This window comes from Cebus imitator, unplaced genomic scaffold, assembly GCF_001604975.1.
Source record: "Cebus imitator isolate Cc_AM_T3 unplaced genomic scaffold, Cebus_imitator-1.0 Scaffold235, whole genome shotgun sequence".
In the NCBI taxonomy this organism is placed as follows: Eukaryota; Metazoa; Chordata; class Mammalia; order Primates; family Cebidae; genus Cebus; species Cebus imitator.
In genome coordinates this window covers 1,315,043-1,336,650 of record NW_016107550.1, presented here as the reverse complement: position 1 = coordinate 1,336,650, position 21,608 = coordinate 1,315,043, and the positions used below count along the sequence as shown (strand labels likewise).

General features: G+C 47.9%; 1 protein-coding gene and 1 long non-coding RNA gene across 2 annotated transcripts in view; one reads left to right on the top strand and one right to left on the bottom strand.

The window, feature by feature from the left end:
* CPXM2 (carboxypeptidase X, M14 family member 2) overlaps positions 1–9,160 on the bottom strand; it is a 148,886-nt gene extending 139,726 nt beyond the window's left edge. Inside the window, exon 1 of the mRNA XM_017497876.2 lies at positions 8,515–9,160. Within this exon, the coding sequence (XP_017353365.1) occupies positions 8,515–8,818 (304 nt within the window). The 5' untranslated portion in view covers positions 8,819–9,160. The remainder of the gene's footprint in view (positions 1–8,514) is intronic.
* A 715-nt stretch (positions 9,161–9,875) lies between these two features.
* Positions 9,876–12,340, top strand: LOC119466860. Its single transcript, XR_005195352.1, has 3 exons — positions 9,876–9,974; positions 11,232–11,399; positions 12,308–12,340. It is a non-coding gene; the product is annotated as an uncharacterized LOC119466860 (long non-coding RNA).
* The last annotated feature ends 9,268 nt before the right edge of the window (positions 12,341–21,608 follow it).

Here is a 21,608-nt window from a genome sequence, read left to right as displayed (position 1 = left end):
ACCATGGCCTGGGCAGCTCCCAACACCATGGCCTGGGCAGCTCCCAACACCATGGCCTGGGCAACCCCCCCCCACCAAAACACCATGGCCTGACAAGCCCGCAACACCACAGCCTGGGCAGTCCCCACGCCACAACACAATGGCCCAGGCAGCTCCTAATACCATGGCTTAGGCAACCCCCTGCCAGCAATATACCATGTCCCAGGCAGTCCCCACACCACAGCCTAGGCAGCCCTCAATACCACAGCTTGGGCAGACCCTACACCATGGCCCTGCCAGCCCCCATACCACAACACCATGGCCCAGGTATCCTAGGCCCAGGCAGATTCAGGCCTATGAGGAAATGGCCCCCCTCAGCTCTGGGACTCAGTGAAAGTCTGCATGCCAGGCGAAGGTCCTGCTACACTGAGAGTGTGACTCCCCTGACAGGGGAATGGGGAGTGGGATCAACAAGTGGGAACAGACTCCCTGAAGGGAGTGGCTGATGGGGCTGAGACAGCAGGCAGGGGCCCAGCGCCTTTGCTGGGGAGGAGGCAGCTGGCAGCTGGAAGCACAGGCCTGAGGGCCTGGTTCCAGTCTGAGGTGCTGTCACATCTGACCCTGCACCCCCAGGTGTGTCCTGGAATGACCTCGTCACCTCTCTATGCTTTAGTTCCCTCATCAGTGAAAGGAGAAGGCAACAGTACCTGCCACAGCGAAACTACCAACAGGAAACAAAACGCTGCCTGAAGCGCTTAGGGCAGCCCTGGCCTGCACCTGGCCTGCACCTGGCCTGCACCTGGCCTGCACCTGGCCTGCACCTGGCCTGCAGCCTCACTGAGCAAGGCTTCCATCTTCTCACCCACCACAAAGAGTGATTCCAGTCGCTAGAGGAATAACAGCTCATATGCGTAGCATGGTTCAAAATTTACAAGGCATTTCACATAGATTCTAACAGGGTCTTCTGTACAACACTTTATAGATGAGGACACAGGTGCTCAGAGGGGGAAGGGAGCTGCCCAAAGTCACAGACAGAGCCTGGAAGGGACAGAGCTGGAGACTGACTCCAAATCCAAGCCCTTCACGGGCAGCATACAGGCCCCCCCTTCATAGCCCCTTCCTCTCTCATAACAAGAAAGGCAGCATATGGTCCATGCAGATGAAAGAAAGCAAAATGGAAACAGTGTGCAGGAAGGGGCCAGGACGGAGCCAGCAGCTCCATCTGGGCCGCGTGACAAAACCAAATTCCTTAAAAGTAGCAAACTGAATTGCCAATGCGGGCCACATGTTCTATTCTGGTCTAAAGTGATAAATATAATTCTTGGTTAATAAAGAACTATTTTTCCCCTCACTATACAAAGAGCTTACAGTAGAACCCCCCAGAAGCAGAAAAAAAAAATGCTTTGCTACAATTTTGCACTTTCCCAGGAAATTCCAGTCCAACAGGCTCTGCATTCCTAGAGTGAAGGGCCTGGCCCCGGGCTCTGAGGTCCTTCCTACTTCTGCTTAAGGAACCCACATTAGGAGAAAGAAATGCCCAAAGAGGTTCTCTGGGGCTCCCTAGAACTGCAGCCTCAAGGCTAAATCACCACAAACACACCAGATCTGCTGGGAACGCTCACACAGGCAGAGCCAGGAGACCTTCACAGATGAACATGAAAATCTAAACAAAAGCAGTGAGAAATGCCTGCTCTGTATGATCCTGGCAGGGAAAGGCCACGACACAGGGAGGAACCGCCTACACCCTTATCCAATTCTGAGGACAGGAAACTCCCAGAGGAAACAAGAATCCAGGGGATCAGTGATCCCGAAAGGTGAGTTGAGCAGTGGACTGATGCACTGTCTTCCATCCATCTCAGTGATCTCGATGAGAACTGTAAAGAGGCTGTGGCCTGGACACAGAGGTACTCGAGAAACTGTCTAAGAACTTTTTACCAAGCCTAGACCAAAATCAATCAAACAATCCATCAAAATCCCACGGCCCATCTCTCTCTCTCTCTCTCTCTCTCTCTCTCTCTCTCTCTCTCTCCCCCCCTCTCTCTCTCTCTCTCTCCATTGTGTCTTCTCTGGGAAACCTGCCTGGTCAGTTCCACTCTCCCCTGGGCCAGTCTTTCATATGGAAGACCTGGCCTCAGATCTGGGCATAAGGAACTGTGGGCTTGGCTGGGGTAGCAGTGCCCTGCGGTCCCCCACTCCCACCTTCTGTGCAGCCAGCAGCCGCCTTTCTGACTTGCCACCAAATGGAGTCCTTTGTCTTTAAAGAGACACCCCAGTAACAGCAGCAGGTGGGTGGGTGTGTGCAGACACTGCAGGGAGCTGTTGGTACCTGCCTGTCTCATTTTAGTCCACCTGGAAACAGAGCCTGAGACAAGAAGGCCTTGGGCACAGTGCTGTAATCTAGGAGGAGATTTCAAGTAGCACAGGTGAAAAGGTGAAGGGAAACACCATAACTCAGGCTGTGTTGTCTGGCAGGACTCAATGGGGACTCAACCTGGCTGGGGACTCAGGGTGGGGAGGTGCCTCTGAGGTGGGGAGGGGAGATGTCTTTGAGCTGGCCCTCCAAAGGCTGGAAGGCTGGGAGGCTGGGCATTGACCCATCCAATCGCACACCTCCTCCAAAAGCTTGGGTTATTAATTGTTCCCATGTCATGTTCCCATGAGGAATTGAGGCTTGGAGAAGTCTCAAATGCCCATGAATGGGAGAACCAGAGATCTCAGCTCTCTCTCAACCCTGAAAAAAGTTACCACGGAGCACCTACCTATGCCTAGCATGAACCAGACATTCCATACGAGTCTGTGAAATTAGACTTAAATTAAGATTTGAAGGCGTTTTGTGCCATGCCAACCATCCTATGATGCCCAATGAGCTGCCAGCCAGATGTGGATACCAACACTTCCAGTGGCCATCCAAAGTAACCCTAATTTCCTAGGTTTTGTGATTCCAGAGCGGCAGCTGCAATGGCTGGGGCCTGAAGGGGCCATAAGAGGCAGAGCCACTGCTGGAGATGCCAAGACTGAGAGCTCAGGCTCCCTGGACTCTCAGGGACATCCAGAGAAAACCCTCACCTCCAAAATCAAGGCTCCAGGGCCAGGCTGCCATTGTCCCCACACTAAAGGTACCATAAGCACCTTGATGCCATGGACACTTGGGGCATACAGAAAACACAGTGGCTATTTTTAAGAGCCACCAGGCCAACTTCCCCAAACATGGGAGTGTCCTCCTTTATTATCCATGCACGCGCCCTGGTTTCTGGAATTTTGGGCACAGGCAAGAGGAAATTTGCCAGCATTAATAGTTGACTTTGGAAAGCATTTTGGAAACAGAGGTGGTGTCTTAGAAAGCTGCTTGCTAATATACAGGAAATGACGTTCTCGCCCTTGGAATTTTGTAGGGAGTTTACCTGGACAAAACACTTTCAATTTAACTGTTAAAGTAAGCATACAATTTGACATTAAGGATTGCTTATTAATTGTTCAGGTATGCTAATGGCATTGTGATTGCTTTTTAAAATACTTATTGAAATATTTACAAACACAGCCTCCTAATCCTTACACTCCCATTTTGCCCAGGAGAAGACATTTCCATCCAAAAGCCAAATGCAGCAAAACACCCTGAAAAGAGAAGGAAAGCTTAAATGTGAAGCCCTTTTCACCAACTGGCTTACAGCACACACAACAGAAAAGGCTTTGTTTACAACCAAATATGCTCAAAGAGCAACTCTGGTTATTTCCCCCTGCAACTGGGGCACAGCACACTACAAAATGCAAACTCAATGATTCTGAACACAGACACACAAACAAACATGACTCGCTGCCCCCTCTGCAAATTCCACGGGCTCAAAACTATGGCGGTGATTCGGGTTTGGTCACATTCAAACAGGGACACATTCTCACTCGCGCATGAACAGAACTCTGAACAAAGGACCAAGCAGAAACTCAAATTTAAAGGCTACATATCCAAGCCTACTTCTAACCCAATGTGCAATGAAGAGAAATAAAAAAAACCTTCATATCCATCATTCAAATCAATAGTTCAATTTATTATTTGATTTGATTGCTACTGCCAAATGGGAGGAAAAATGTAAATTCTTTAATTATGGTTTATTTTTCTGTTCTATTTTATTCTTTAAAAGGAATATGGCTGCAAACCAGGGTCATCAATTTGAAGACGGCATGCAAAGTAAGATACCCCCAAACCTACTTGTATGTGCAAAATGTGGCCCCTTATGTTATTCTTAACTCTGGAATAATGAAAAATGAGGACTTGAGATTCACTCCGTGGCCTCAAATCATTCCAAATGCAGGGATCTAGAAACTGTCAAATTCCATTTGAAGCAGCTAAATAAATGGAATTAGAGAGCAGAACGTTGTCAAGTCCATATGAGGAAGAACACTCTAGCAATCAGTACTCTTAATCCACTGAATGATGAGAGCCCATCCATGGAAGCCTGTGAGCAGAGGCTGGGTGGCTCACTGTTAGAATCTTGCAATGAGCAAGAATCTGTGCTCAGGGTCCACTTAGGTTCCTTAGAGTTCTAAACTTCTGGGATGGACAAGTGTTCACAATGAGGACCTCAGAAATTGCACAGTACCAAAATCCTACTGCAACCTAAGGAAAGGAGTCTACAGTTCCATATCCTGATAGTGGCGGTGGTGTCACAAGCCCATGCGTGTGCTAAAACTGCCACGAACATGCACACAAATGCGTGTAAGAACTGGTCAAATCTGAACAAGGCATGTCATCTAGTCAACAGTACCATACCACTGTCAGCCTCCTGGTTTTGATACCGTATACAACAGTGTGATTGGGAATGGATTCGCAATCCCCTGGGGATATTTGGCAACGTCTGGAGACATTTTTGGTTGTGACAACTGCGGGGAGGGTGCTACTGGCATCCAGTTTCGAGGCCAGGGACACTGCTAAACATCCTATGATGCAGAGGAGGGCAGCCCCCTTCCTCCCCTGTTGGCTCAAGCACACACACACACACACACACACACACACGCACAAACACACAGTTGGCTCAAAACATCAATCCTTCCAAGGCTGAAGTATCTTGTACTAAAATCATCTAAGAGGTTATCATTGGGGGGAGCTGGATAAAGGGTACATGTGGCCTCACTGTACTATTTTCGCTATTTCCTGTGAGTTTATAATTATTTCCAAATAAAAACTTAAAGAAATGTTTTTAAAGATTCCATTCTCTTTAGTATATTGGGGCTCTACTTCTCTGGATGTCTGTCAGCCACTCACGGAAAATGCAACACTCTCAATTAGCCAAAGGGTTCAGTTCTCCAAGGATCTCCATGAATGTCAGCATATGACACCCATTGGGCATTTCTGTGGTGGCGTGAAAGAACAGCCAAAGGTCGAAGCCAGAGCCCACACCAAGATCAAAGCCCCAATGCCCTTGGCTCCTTGCATAAACCCTCCTACAGGCCTGCCAAAAACATTTCACCATCTGCAAAGATAAAGCACATATAGAGTTTTAATTAGTTATATATGCTTTTATACTTATGCATCTCTAAATTGAACCCCTCACTCCCACCTCAGTGCCTGGCACATAGCATTGCATCATCCATCCAGTGAAGCAAAGCACAGAAGTTTGCATTAAACACTCCAGGCCACAGTCCAATGTTCCTTCCTCTGTAAGTGCCTTACTAAGATATTCCAAAACAATCCAGTGCAGAGATAAGTTCTTCTATTAACACCATGAGCAGCATATAGATCAAGCTGCTACTTAAAGTGGAAAAAAAATAATTTTCTCCTAGTGTAGTTGAACTGCACAAAACTGACACTGACTCCCCTAACCAAGTTCACACTTAAATCGGTCTTCCCACTTTGGCCCAGGGCAGAGGATTCTGCTGAGCAAACACCAAAATAAAAAAGGACAGGAGTTAAAAATGCGAGATAAATGTCACACTTGTCTTGCCATGGTTGGGGAGAGCTCTCAAAAAGCCCCGCAGAACTCATTAGAAACAAGGCTGACATGGTAGCAGGCCCAGAGGCGGCTGCCCCAACAGGCCTCTGACCCAAATCTCTAGATTTTCCGAAGACCTGTTTTCAGCCTGGGGCCTGGAGATCCCCGTGGGTGCCAGGGCCGCCCTGCACTTGGCAACATTTCCTGCTGGAGCAGAGGCTAGGTGCCGAATAAACAGGCTCCCCCATGGCCTGTCTCTACCTGCAAGATGGCCTTCCAAAAGCAAACGAGCTTTTTCTTGCAAATTCAGGTTTCGTTCTGGTTTCTCCTCCAGAGACCCCATTCCAAGGGTGGCAAGAGCTTTTTCTCCAAGGCCTAAAGACAGTCACCTCCCCATGTAACCCCTGAGTCTACAGACGTATTCGTCTGTGGACACTGCTCTGGCCAGGCTGTGACTTTCTGAGCTGTTTTCTGTAGGGAAAGAAACCTGACTACCTTAGGAATGACATCTGGTCACTTGCATGAGTCCCCAGGACAATAAAGCTGACTTACTTGTTAGGTCTTAAACATCACCTCTCCAGGGAAGCACTGCCCCAGCCCCCCAAATTCAGAGAAGTGAGCCCCCCCAGCTTATTTGTTTGCTTAACACCCCACACTTCTGTGCAACCCTCAGCACAACTGCGATCACTTTCTCAGAGTCCCCAGCTGAGTTCCATGGCGGGGTGAGGGAAGAGGCCTGTCTTGCTCTCCCCACTCCTAGAATCTCACCCAGCACTGGTACTCAGCAGGTTCTTGGTAACGGCCTGGGGAATGAATGAAAGGTCCACAGGAAGACTAGCACATACGCTGGCAGGCACACTGGAAGCTTTCATTAAGAGGTTTTTACAGCAATTGACAAAGTAAAGTGAGTGACAGATGCCAGTCTTCCTATTTGCAAATGATGATGAGGTTAAAGCTCACAAAGCTGAGCCACGATCCCAGATCCCTGAGCTGATGAGCCCTAGACATGGGGGTTAGGTACACTCTTCAGACTCCCAGTCTGGAGCTCCTTCTACTTTCTCACTTGGCTCCACCCGCAGTGAGTACAGAACCCAACATACATGTCTCCTGCCTACCCCACCCCACCATGCCCAGGGTGGGGCTAAGCACGTAGCAGCCACTACAAAAACTAGAATGCAGGTGGATTTGATTCAAACTACCAAACCAAAAAGGCCTTAAGTTAAAAAGCGCAGGAGAAAGGCTTTCAAATCTCCCAAGCCAGCAAGCGACACTGAGCAAGTTACTTAAACTGTCTGAGCCTCACCCACCCTTCAGAGCCACTGAAAGGATTAAATGAGACAGTGGCACATAAAGCTTCTAATGGAGTCACAGTCGATATTCAACAAATATGAGTCTCTTCCCACTCCTAACCCTGTTATTAAGCCACTGTGGCTCTTACACATCTGAATTCCCACAACTCCCTTGAAACACTGGAAATTCTGGATGGCTGTGTTCAGGGCTGTCACACAGCTCTGAAATGCCTGCCCATTCAAAGTTGGCCACAAATGGAAGCACGCAGGGCCTCTGCAGAGGGGGTGCCCAAATGGGTCCACCCCTTCAGGAGTTCTGTGTCCTCACCCCCTCCTCCACTTTCCCACTGCCCTGGCTGCCGACTTTCCTGAGCAGTTTAACCAAACAAAGACGATGCCTTCCCTACCCAGAGCCCTGTAACGGTGGCACCCGCACGTATCTCCTTTCAGGAAGGGCCACTGCAAGGCCAGAGAATTTGGCCACATTCCTGCTCATGCCCCACTCTGGAAACACTAGGCCTGCAGCCCCCTGCAATTTGAGCAAAGAACATTTGAAACAACTAGAGAAAGCCCCACTTCCCAAGGTGGGTAATAAACTACGACATTTAGTGGAAGTTATTTCCCTAAGAAAATGGGGTTGGCAGAAACTGAAGATGGATTTGAGAAGGGTGTGAGATGCGCATGAAAGACCGAGCACCGCAAGCAGCCAGGCAGCGGCCCTGTCCATCAAGCCGGAGTCCAGGCTGCAGCAGACTTCAGGCACAGACTCCCCAGCGGGGGCTGTGCCATCCTGCCCCCTGGCAGAAGACCCAAGGGACCCACTGAGAATGGGAGGGAGGGAGCTGAGAACGGACATGGCTGGGTAAAGACCCACTGGCAGAACTTTCTCTAGAAGGCCATCTGCCAAAACAGCCAGCCATCCACATCCCCAAAGCGGAAATTCAGCTGTATTTGAGGATTGAAGAAATAGGCAGAGAAGGAAGAGGTCTCGAGCAGAAAGCTCCTTAGCCAGGGGATTTCAAGTGTGGCGCAAAAGGGACTTGACTCTCCCGGCAGCCTCCCAGTTGCACAGCTCTCTCTTTACCTAAGGGCATAAGCCAGAGTTGAAATGCGGGTCAGCGTCAAGGTCAAGTTCTGGGGAACTGGGCGGGGCCTGCGGGAAGCATAGATATGGTCCCATAGGGAGGCAGGGGCTGCAACGGGGAGACCAGGGACTCCAGGGACTGGCTCATTTCAGACACACAGACTGGGAGAAGCCAGTTGTCCCCTGGAGGCGCGCAACCACTGGCGCCCCCTCGGGCCGCTCAGCGCAGAAAGTTCCTTACCTGGTAGATGCGGCTCCGGAGCCGACTTGTCCCTCTTGGGAACTTTCTTGGGATTGGTGGCCTTCTTGGGCGGCCTGGGCTCCTGCGGGCGCGGCTCCCACTTCTTGCCGGGCCCCGCAGGCAGCAGCGGAGAGAAGGACTCGGGCTCGGGCTCCTGGCGTGTGTAGTAGGGCTCCCGGCTCCAGATCTCCTGCCCGTAATAATCGGGGTCCTCGAGGGCTGTGCCCTGGGCTCCGACCCCGGCCAGGGTCACTGCCAGGAGCACCAGAGCCAGCGCCAGGGCAGCGGTCCCCAGGCGGGACATGCCCGCTCCGCCCCGCGCCCAGGCCAGGGTCACGGTCACCGGGAGCGCCGGGTGGGCGGCGGGTGCAGAGAGTGGCGCAGGGCAGGGGCGCAGGGCACAGCAGAGCAGCGGGCGGTGCGAGGGAGGCGGCCGGCCAGCGGCGCGTGTGACCGGCCAGCCGGGCTGGGCTGGGCTGGGCTGGGCTGGGCTGGGCTGGGCCGGGCCGGGGCGGACAGGGGCGCGCGGAGGCGCGGGGCGGGAGCAGGGGGGCCGGCCCCGCCCTTCCTTCTTCCCTCCCTTTCCCAGCGACCCCGCCGAGGCAGGTCCTTGGAGGCGGATGTTCCAAGCAACCAAGCCCAGGAAAGCCCCTTGCGCCCCACAGTCTGTCTCCAGCCCCCTTCCCGTCCCCCGCAGGCCTGGGGGCCTGCTGGGCGCCTGCTTCCCCAGAGACGCTAATGAGTTTCAATCTTAGGAGAAAACATTGAGGCCCCTCTGTTCCATTCCTTTGTTTTACAGGTGGAGAAACGTGACCTGAGAGGAGAAAAGATTGGCCCGGGGTCCTAAAGTAAATCAGAGTCCAAGCAGCCTCCAGCTCTCAATGCCCTGCCTGTCTGCTGACCACCCTGCAGACATGGATTTCCCACTGGCCGTGCTTCTGTTTCAGGAACTGGGAATGAAGAATTCCTGAGGTTCCCCGGTTTTCTGGGAGCAAGGTTTCCTGGGAGTAGGGGCTAGGGACCCTGGAGGAGCCCTGCTCCCATCTGAGATTGTGATTCTGTTGGGTCTTGGGAAAGACGGTGACATTACCCCAGGGCTGCCATCCAGGGGTCACAAGAGGGTTTGTGGTTCATCCAAGAGCAGCCTTTTGCCCAGAGTGTCCTTTGAGAAAGAGCCTCCGACTTCAGACAACTCTGCATGGGTCCTTTATGCGGAGCCCAGGCCCATGGCCTGGAGGCTTCTGCTCTCCAGGCAGGGATGTGGGGAACCAGGGACTGCATGGTTTCCTTTGCTGCTGAAACAAACGATGACAAACTTAGTGGCTTCAAACAACACCTGTCTCATATCTCTGCAGGTGAGAAGGCTGATGCAAGAGTCACCAGGCCAAAACCAAGGGGTTGGCAGGACTGGGTTCCTTAGGGGAGCCTCCAGAGAAAAGTCCACTTCCTCACTCACTCAGGTATTGGCTGAATTCAGTTCCTTGCCGTAGTAGGACTGAGGTGCTGTCCACTTGCTGGCTGTGGGCTGAGGCGCCTTTCCTCCTCCCAGCTGCCTGTGTTTCCCCTCCTGTCTTCTGCAGGCGCCTCCAGGCCTTTCCCTGGTCCTTGCACGTGGGCCCAGCATCTCAAAGCCAGTGCTGGCACAGCTTCAAATCTCTTCCCTTCCTGCCACATCTTTCCGCCTTTCAGCTAGAGAAAATCCTCTGCTTTTAAGAGAGTATGTGATTAGATGGGCTCGCCCAAAAAATTTAGGATAGTCACCCTCTCTTAAGTGATGACCTTAACCACATTTGCAAAGTCTGTTTTGCCATGTTCCCTAACTTTTTGCCAGATTCCCTAACTGTCCCCTGTTCTAGATATTCAGGTATAGATGTCTTTGGGAAGCCATGAAGCATTTGACAGAGATAGACTGACCCTCAGCCCTGCACTGGCCTATGATCCTAGGATGCCACTGAGCTGAGTCAGGGCCTCACCATTGCCCTGAAGTGAGGACTTCCTCAGAGTGGGGGCTCCTGAGACCCCCACAGTGGGCAGGGCTTGGGCCAGGACAGCTGTCATTATCTTCTTGCACAGGCCACTCAACCAGGCCATCTTTCAGGCCAGTCTTCCAGGCTCCCAGTTTGAAGGCCACAGCAGAATGACTGGGAGAGGAAGAGGCTGCTGGTTGAGGCAGGGGCTGTCGTGGGGAGCCAGGAGGCCTTGGACCTGCCTGTCAAACCCCAGCATGCTCCAGAACCCAGAGCCAGCAGAAGTCTCCAGGGTGACAGGGCAGGAGGGTCCCCTTCCCCACCCACCATTCTCTGCTCCCCAGCCCTTCCTGAATCCCCACCCGCTGTCCTCCGTTGCCTATCCCCAGGGCTCGCTCCCGAAACCAGGCACTCCAGACAACAACACAGTCTTCAGTGGTGAAACGGAAAGCGCCTCCAGCAGCAAGCAACACACCCAGTGTTCCAGCAAGCTGTTTGAAGTGTCAGCAAGAGGCTGGCCTGGCATCCTGGCCAGAGGGGCTGCAGAGGCTGCCCAGGCCAGGACTATGTCCTGCACCACCTTCCTCAGAACCTCCAGAGCTTGCTCAACAGCAAACACCCAGGCTGCACCCCAGACCTTCAGAATCTCCTAAAGAGGGGGTTCAAGCATGAGCATATCTAAGAAGTTCCTTAAGTAATTCTGACAGAGTCCAAATTTAAGATGAATCTTCTCCCTCTCATTTTACACAGGATCCTGAGTCCCAGATTCACCCAGGAAACACACAGCAAGTCAGTGATGGCCTGGACTAACCCTGCTCTTCTGCCTTTAACCAATATTTAAAGTCAGGTTGTATACATCTCAATGGCCCCAAACCCATGAGTCCTGAAGACATTTTACTTCTTTTCAGCACCACTTAGGTGAGTAACATAACATACACCTGCTCTGCAGTGTCTGGTAAGTATCCAGAGAAGGCCCCACCCAAACATGCCTCTCAACACGTCCCTGGAATCAAGAAATGAACCCACTCATTACCTGCTCTCCCTATTAATGCTTGCTTGTTTGTTTTCCCTGGAGAGGCCATAATTAAAGCAAGCAGAACAATTTAGAACAAGAATTGATTGCACTGATGCCAGTTCTCCCAACACAGCTGCCCACCGCACTGTTCCTGGAGCATCCTTTGTCTACCTCTGGCTCCCTGTCTCTGGTGCTGCCTGTCCTGGAAATGTGCAGGGCACAGCCAGAGCTCATGAAGTTTAAGAAGATAGGGTGGCAAAGCTGACCTCATTTTCTTGGTCTACAAGCTTTATCCTACCTCCCAACTCCTGCCTATCTGCCTGGGAGGGTCCGGCATTCTTCAGCTTCTCAGATGAAGATCTCCCTGGTCATCTTGGCCCCATCTCTCCTTCACCATCTAATACACAGCAGTGTGTCCCGCTGCTCTCAGGCCACACATTCTTTAATCTGCCTCTTCCTCTGTTCCCACTGCCCATCACTCAGCCCATGGTTCAGAGACCCATGGCAGATGATGGGAATCCATGCTCAGCAGTCTCCCTGCTTTGGGCCTCTCTGACCTGCAGTCCACCCTTCCTTCAAGGCAACCAGCCATTCTCCCTAAATACCCATTCACAACCTTGCTCCCCAACCGAAGAATCTGCAGGGTTGGCTAATCCCATGTAAATCTAACCCCTCTGGGTAAGATTCAAGGCTCACCAGCTTGGCTCTTCTACTCCCCACTGGACAACCACCACAAGACAGACTCCTAATGGCTTCCTGTACCGCACTGATAAGCTCTGTGATTAATATGCTAACTTTGCATCTTCCACAGAAACCAACAGAGTACAAGAAACACAGAAAGTGTCAATAACCCTTTCTGCATCACTAATCTTGCTTAGAGTCTTTCATGGCATCAGCCAAAGAGTGCTTCTCTCTAGGACTTTTTTGTTCTCAATTTAATAATGTGTCTGTTTAACTCAGGTCTGGAGCCCTCAGCAAGGGCTGTGAGTCTCTCCACATAGTGTAAGTGAGCTCCAGAAAGCACTGACTCTCCCTGGATGTCAGCCAGGCTGTAAACCAGACACTCCAGTCAGGGACAGCAATGGGGGCAAACTGGGAAACCAAAGTGGCAGTTCAGAATCCCCCCTGGTTTCTGAGTTCTTCAAATGGTTCTTTAAAGTCAACCATTGTTTGCCTCAGTTGAGAATCTGCTAAGTGCACTTCTGTTAAGCAAAATAAGCCCGTGTTTGTCCATTCATTCATTCCTTAGACAGGATTCTGCTAAGCCAGTTTCTGTTATGCAACATAAATCCATACTTGTCTAATAATCCTCAAAGACCTTACACGGCTAATAATTTTTCAAATATTTATGAGCCCCACAGAGGAGATTTATGTTAAGCTGCTTGGCAAGGAACAATAGAGTGTGCAGGGCTAGAGAACATTCTGTTGAAACAAATATTGTCAAGGCATCAATATTTTTATAGCATTTTTCATAAGGGACTTTTCACACCTGCTCATTTCCCTAATTATCCCTGAGACTTTTACACTTTCAGAGAGAATGAAAATGGAATTTTTTTGAAAGATCATTAATTTGAAAAATTAGCTGCTATATAAAGAAAAATACATACTCAGGCACAGCCGTTACTAAAAATACAGTCTTGAGATGGATGCACAGGGAGAGAGATACTAAGTTGTTATGGCAACTATCATTATAATTACAAAGCTGGAGGGTTTTTCTCGTTCATTACTGTGTTGAGATGTGGTAGTTTAAATGGCAATGTCCTTTGTAATGTCCTCAATCTCATTACTACATAATTACCCATTTCATATTTAATTTTCAGCATGTTTGTTCTTACTCTCATACCCTGTACATTTGGCATCTTTTGATAAGCCTTATTCTTAGTTCATGGGTCCCTTTTGCAGCTTAATTCCTCTCCTTGCTATTCCCTCCACTCTGCGGTTTCATTTTCAGTTTGATCTTTGGGACACTTGATTTGGCATGAGATATTCCATTTGTAAACAGTAAGATGCTGTTGCGAAGGCTCTTAAGAAACCACATGAACGGGCACCCGGGGAGACACTGAACACAGGATACGCTGGAGCCTGCTGAGCAGCCTTGGAGACACTGCACTTCTTGGCCACCTACTATGTGCAGGATTATCTACAGAAGTGATCACATTTGGCCTTTTTGCTGGGTTCTCTGTTTGCACTCCCCCTGGGCTCCAGCCCTCTGGGCTCTCCTCTGTATCTGGGAGGCTGATCCTTATAAATTAGTCCCCTTGTCCTTTGGTTTCTGATTGGGATTGACCAATGGAGATAGGGAGGTGAGGAGAAGGGGCTCTGGGTATTTCTTTGCCTTTCCCCACCCCCACACTTCCATGCCCCCCACGCACTTTGGTCCCAGGGGTCCTGGTGGTGGCTACATCTTTGGGCTTCCCTGAGACCCACTTACTCAACTCTAGCCCTGAAGTCCTATGGAAGGACATGACTTCCTGCCAGCCTGAGCCTCCACTCATCAGTTTCTGGTGCCTCGATATCACAATTTGTCTCTACAGCCCTGCCCATACCTCTGCACTTCATTTAATGCACCTGTCATCTGTGCGTGCCTCTATTTCCTGCCAGGTCCCTGACTGATTCCATCCTCCCAAAGCCTTATGAGGAGAGAACAGCTCCTTCTATCTTACAGCTGAGGAAGTGGCTAAGTCTCTCACTGAAGGTCATGTAATTAACAAGCGATTGAGTCAGTTGAACCCCCAACTGTTTTGCTCCAAAATTTCTGCCTCCATCACTCATGTCTCAGGATAAAGGGAACTGTGGCCCATCAGGCGACCTGAGATGTGCTTGGGCAGAATGGCATAGTGTGTCAGGGTGCAGTGTGGGCACCCTGGGGTGGCTTTAGCCTCCAATAAATCTCAAGCCCCTCCATCCATCAAGAGTGCCCAAGGTCTAAGTTCTTTAAATATAGACATTCTGGAGCTGCTCCTGTGGTCATTTAATGCATGAAGCCTAAAAGACAAGAAGCAATCATCTCCACGGAGTCGAGATTTGCATGAAAAGGAACTCAGTGTGAGAAGCCAAGAAGCAAAGCAGAGGAAGATGCTGCCCCAGCCACCAGCCCCCAGCCCCTCACTGCCACATGGGTGAAGCTGCCATGCTCTGGCCCAGAATCAGAAGCAAGGCTTTGGAAAGTCTGAGCTCAGTCATCTCTCTTCCTTTCCTCTCAGTCAGGGTACAGGGCTCTCTGAAAGAGCAATGCCAAATGCAGGCGGTCCACATGCTCTCTGAGGCCCCAGGGCTGGGAGAGATCTCCCATACCTGTAGTCCACTGTCAGGCAATCAGATCCCAAATCAGGGGTCTCACTGATGTTTCTGCAAGAGAACATCTCTGCCTCTCCCCACCATACAAGAGACACTGAAGTTGAGAGGATAGAGACTAAAAATATAATAAACTGTTATAAACCTAATGACTTTGAAAATCTGATAAATTCCTAGAAAAATATAAAATGCTAGAGCTAACACAAAAATATGGAACCTGAATAGACCAATAATATTAAATAAGTTAAAATGTGAGTCAACCAATCTTTATTTTAAAAAAGTTCTAAACCAGGTACAATAACACACACCTATAGTCCCAACTACTTGAGAGGCTGAAGCAAGAAGATTGCTTAAGCCCAGGAGCTTGAGGCTGCAGTACTCTGTAATCTGTGAATAGCCACTGCACTCCAGCCTGAGCAACACAGTGAGACCTTGTCTCAAAATAGATTTTTTTTAATTGGCCGGGAGCGATGGTGTTCACCTGGTCTTAGCTACTTGGGAGGCTGAGGCAGGAGGATTGCTTGGATCCAGGAGCATGAGGTTATAGTGAGCTATAATTACACCACTGCAATCCAGCCTGGGCAACAGAGTGAGACCCTGTCTCAAAGGAAAAAAAAGAAGTTCCAGATCATTTTTCAGTTTTCCAGTTGAATTTACTAAACTTTTTAAAAAGCTGATATTCCCACCTTAAAGAAAGTGGGTTTTTTTTGTTTTGTTTTTGGTTTTTTTTTTTTTTTTTTTTTAGATGGAGTTTTACTCTTGTTGCCCAGGGTTGAGTGCAATGGTGTGGTGCAACTTCCACCTCTCAGGTTCAAGTGATTCTCCTGCCTCAGCCTCCCAAGTAGTTGGGATTATAGGCAGGTACCACCATGCCTGGCTAATTTTTTGTATTTTTTTAATAGTACAGATGGGTTTTCACCACATTGGCCAGGCTGGTCTTGAACTCCTAACCTCAGCTGATCCCCAAGTCTCAGCCTCCCAAAGTGATGGGATTACTGGCATGAGCCACCGTACCCAGCCTGAAAGTTTTCTTTTACAGGAAATAGAAAAAGAGAGAAATTTACTTTGATAATTTTATTATGCTAATGTAATCTTAATTCTAAAACCAGAGAATGAAATTATTAAAAAAGAATATAAAATATTCATTTCATTATAAATATAGACACTAAAAATCTTAACTCAAATATTAGTTAATTGAATTTTATTTTTTAAAATACATAAAAAATATATAAAATACATAGAGTATAATTAAGTAGGCTTTATTTCAGGAATACAGAAATGAGTCAACAGTAGAAAATCTACATATATAATTTATCATGTTAACAGATCAAAAGAAAAAAGTTGTGTGATTATCTAAGTCAATGAATTATCTGAATTAGAAAAGCAGTTCATAAAATACAGCATCTGTTTGAAGACGTCCTGAACGAATGGCAAGATATCTATGCTCTTGCATGGGGCAACTGGAATAAAAGATTCAATTCTGGCTGGACATGGTGGCTCATCCCTCTCATCCCAGCACTTTGAGAGGCCAGGGTGAGAGGATCACTTGAGCCCAGAAATTCAAGACCAGCCTGGACAACACAGTGAAAACTTGTCTCTATAAAAATAAAAATAAAATTAAAATGGCATAGTGGCATTTGCCTGTAGTCCTAGCTTCTCAGGAGGCTAAGGTGGGAGGATTGCTTGAGTCTGGGAGGTCGAGGCTGCAGTGAACCAAGATCACACCACTGCACTCCAGCCTGGGCGACAGAGCAAGACTCTGTCTCAGAAAAAAATACTTAATTCTTCTGTAACAGATTAATCTATAAATAGTTATAAGGAAAAATAAATTTTATGCCAAAAAATTTCTGTTCAATGATTTGAGGAAGCAAATAAACGTTCTCTAAAATATATAGAGAAGCAAAATTTCTTCAGATAACTAAAATAGCCTTTACTTACCCAAGTAAATATTAAGGTACTTTACAAAGCCAGAGAGAGAGAGAAGGAAGGAAGGAAGGGAGGGAGGGAGGGAAAGAAGGAAGGAGAGGAAGGAGAAAAGGGAGGATGGGAAGGAGAGAAGGAGGGAGGTAGGGAAGGAGGGAGGGAAAGAAAGGGAAAGAAGGGAGGACTTAGGCACAAAAATAAACCATTGTTCAATGCAAGAAAAGAGCTTAGGTACAGACATATGTAATATTTAGGGAACAATACATAATATGAGAATGTTACACATCAAGGTGGATTCTTTACCATGTGGCCTTGGGAAACTTGCCTCTCTATATGGGAAAAACTAAAACTGGATCCTTACCACACACGAAAGTGGACTCCAAATGGATTAAAGAACTAAATGTGAAAAGTGAAACCATAACAATAATAGAAAGTGTATAAACATATCTTTGTAACCTAGAGATGGGGAAAAACTTGTTAAATAAAAACCTCAGAAGCACAAACCATAAGGCAAAAATAAGAAGAGGAGGAATTAATGTGGTTACTTATATCATGATAAAGGATTAATGTTCCACAAAGAACCCACTGAACAAAATGAACAGGCAAATAACATATTGGGAGACAATACCTGCAATATGTAACAAAAAAACATTTTTTTGAGATGGAATCTCCCCCTGTTACCCAGGCTGGAGTGCAGTGATGTGATCTCAACTCACTGCAACCTCGACCTCCCAGGTTCAAGTGATTCTCCTGCCTCAGCATCCCTAGTAGCTGGGATTATAGGAACCTGCCACCATGCCCAGCTAATTTTTCTATGTTTAGTAGAGATGCAGTTTCACGATGTTGGCCAGGTCTCAAACTTCTGGGCTCAAGTGATCTGCCCACCTTGGCCTCCCAAACTGCTGAGATTACAGGCATGAGCCCCCACGCCTAGCCAAAAAATTAATATCCATGATACATAAGGAAGAAAGGGAGGAGTCCTAATAGGAAAATGGGCAAAAGCTATGAACAGGCTATTTACAGAAGAGGAAACTCAAAAGGTTAACTACATATAAAGAAATGCTCAAAGCCATTAGTAATCAGAGTAACACAAATTTAAATTAAGAGGTGTCATCTGACAACTATTAGCTGGGCAAAAATCAGAAAGCTGGATGGTGTCAAGTATTGGTGATGGTGTGGAGTTTGGGGGCATTCCAGCACTGCTGGTGAGGATTCAGATGGGTACTACCCATTCGGAGAGCAGACTCACGCCCCTGACATTCCCAAAACATGTGTCTGTCATACCTGAAGGTGCATTATTTATATAAAAGAAGACATAAAGGATTATGAGTCCAATGAAAATAAGTGTAACCGAGAAGGATTTTTATATTAAAATGCTTGTGCCATAAAGAATATTACATTAACTCAGGACACAAGTCACTGAAACAATTTCTACATGTTACCATTTGAAAAAGTAAGACTTGGCACGACCAACCTAACAGATTTTTTTTTTCTTTTCTACTGAATTGAATGAATCAATCCATTTTTATGGCATTTCATTCTAGAGTCAGCCCACACTAATTATCTGGTAAAGAGGATTAACATTTTATTCTTTTATAATTTTCTGATTGCTTTTAGGGAGTAAGAGACATAAAGAATAAGCAAAAAAAAATGCAATGTATTAAAAGCATTTCTAATATGTCCTTTTGCCCTCCAGGGACTTTGTAATATAAATACCCTTATATGGGAAGAAAAATAGATCACTAATTCTCAAGCTGCAATTACCTGAGATCATAACACTGAACATACATCAAAGCAGAGGCACAGCAGTTTAAATCCAATTGAATTACATCTATCCTTAGGGGCACAATCAGGAAGTACAATTTTAAAAAGAGACAGCCTTGGCATCATTCCTTCACACCTGGGCTTCACTGACTAGCTTCAGTTGTAAATCACATGCTGAGACCCAGTGTGTTTTTCCAGGACTGAGGCATAACAGAGAAGGAGCTCCTGGGAGCATCAAACACCTTGTTTTCCTTCCACTCAAGCAAATTTTGTGGGGTTTTTTCCCCCTGTGCAAATGAAGGCAAGTTTTCACATTGAATTACAAACTTGGTAGCTAAGAAACCATTTCTATTTCTGAGGTTAACTTTCAAGTTCAAATATTTGATGCTTTGGGTATTGTGAACAAACGTGAACCTGAAAGAGCCAATCTTTCAAGATGGATCACCATTGGCTAACTGAGCCAAAATTTAAAATACAGCCAAGCGGCCATTTACTGAGTAGAGAGGTCACACGCATAACTTTGAGTTCCTGAAAAACCAACACCTCTGTTTAACTTTGGGACTTTCAGAGCGCACCTGAACCAACCAATCAGAGTTCACCTGCTTGTGCCAATCAGAGATCAGCTGTATCAAACAATCAAGGCTCAGCTGTATTGACAATCAGGGCCCAGTTGTATCAACCAATCAGAACTCAGCTGCATCATCAGTCGGCGGTAAGCGAGGTGGAATTTTTCATTTGCGTGAATTGCAGACTGTTCACTGGAATGAAGTCTCTTTCCTCGCAACTTCTTTCCAGAGAACTTTTGTGCAGAGTATCCCATCCAAGTAACCACTGTCACAACCTGGATAAAATGTGTAAATATTTTTTCAAACCCAAGCTTACAAGCTACAGTGGATAAATAGCATTTTTGTTCTAATAGGCGGTGAAGGGTGTTAAATATAGAAGTGTTTAAATTTTATATTTCAGTAAAGAGCCTCTAAATGAAGTTATGTGAACCTGGAGTGGGCCAGGCAGGTCATGCAGCTCACAGGCAGCCTACCCAGGGGAGTAATCTGACATGGCTCTGAGCACCTCCCGTTCCGACGCTTCCCACACTAGCTGTGCAGCCTGGAGCAGGGACTGACCTCACCAACTTAGCCTTAGTTTACACATCTGTAAAGTGGGGAAATCCTGTTCTAACCTAAAAGAGGATTACGGTGAGAATGTAATAAAATAATGCATGTAACAGCTTAGAGTAAACCTTGGCATATAGTGTCTTAGTCCATTAGGGCTTCTGTAACAGAATACTATAATCCAGGGGGCCTGTGAATAACAGAAATTCATTTCTCACAGTTCCGGAAGCTGGAAGTCCCAAGAGCAAGATGCTGACAGATTCACAGTCTGGTGAGGTCCTATTTTATAGGCAGCAGCTCCTCCCTGTGTCCTCATATACTGGAAGAGGCACACAGGCACCCTTGGGCCTCTTTATAAAGGCACTAATCCCATTCACGTGGGCTCCTCACTCATGAGTTAATCACCTCACCCAAAGCCCCATCTAATATCATTGCCTCGGGGGTGACGATTTCAACATACGAATTTGACAGGGGAAACACAAACATTCAGACTGTGACACAGAGTGAACACTCAGGAAAGGCTCGCGGCTGTTGGCATTCTTCATGATGATTATCTTAGCCTGTCAGTGTAGAGCACATGCTCATTACTGCCTGAAGAAGAAAGGCCACCTCCCCACCGTGCCCTTTCATTCTTTCCTTGTCCGTGCCCTGCCTTTGCAGGCACAGTTGCTACCACCTGGCATGCTCTCTGGCCCTTCATTTTATAGCAAACACCTACTTGCATATCAAAGCACAACTCTAACACCTCTTCCTAGAGAAGCCCTCCATGATTGCAGCAGGTGAGGTCCTGTGTCCCTGTCGCCAGGCTCCCACAGCACCCCTATGTGCTTTCACAGCTTTAATGACCTTGTCCTAGGCATAAAGCACAGAGGACCTTGTCCTGGGCATAGGACACAGAGGGATCCTTGCTACCCAATTACCTCCTCCAGGGCTGTTGGCATCCCTCTTGCATGCAGAAGGTGCTCAGTAAGTGCTGGTTGGAGTTGGATGGCTGGATGAAAGACCTTAGGAGCAGGATGCAGTCTGATTCCTCTCTGCATCCTCCTCAGAGCCTATCCCAGTGCTTGGCACACAGTAGGTGCTCAATAGACAGTCATGCACTGAAACTGACTTCCAAAATGCACATGGCCTGGATTGCATTTCCTCTGAGCATCCTCTCCTGGCCTCTGGCTCAGCTGAGACCTGGGGTACCCACCTGTCCTGTCCCAACACCTTTGCCATCTCTACCCAGTCCTTAGGTCCCTGCTTTAACATGAGTGAAGTCCTTGCAGGGATAGGGGAAGAGGACTCTGCCATTCCTGTGAGATCAGGGCATGGCTCTTCCTCTTCTCACACCAGTGGAGCCCTGAGGCTGGGAGGCCAAGGGGCTTTGTAATGTGCAGAGAGCGTTCCCCGGTTGGCACAGCCACTTGAAATTTTACAACAGGTCTCATTCTCAATGGAGGAAAAAGTGGAGCCAAATCAATTAACTTTTTAAACAGCTGAGAGATTCAAATGAAGCAAGGTTTCCCAGGCATAGCTGTAGCCTGACAGAAACAGGAGACGTGCTAGGGGAAGCTGTCAGCCTCTGACATGGGTTTTCCTGGCCAAGACTGAGCCCCTCCTGCCAGTCCACACGCGGCCCCAGCTGTGTGAGTTCACTCCACCTCATCCAATGCAAATCTCAGCTCCCTCTTTGGAGAAAAACATAGATGAGCCTTAGGAAGTGAAATGAAAATAGCCTAACAATTAAAAGCAGTATACCATTTTTTGTTCAAACGAAACATTGCCAGTTATTCGTTACATATATAAAAACTCTTTCATCCTTCCGATCTCAGCTTAAATGTCACTTCCTCAGAGAGACCTTTCTGGAAAATTCTGTCTCAAGCAGAACTTACCCTTCTTCCCTCTTTCCTGGCTCTGCAGTCTGTTCTTTCCTTTTGGGGCAGACACTCCACTGGGCCACTTTTTTCTGATTGTGCTGATGTGAGTAAGGGACAGGCGGGCACAGTGGGTAAGAGGGTGGACCCTGCAGTCACG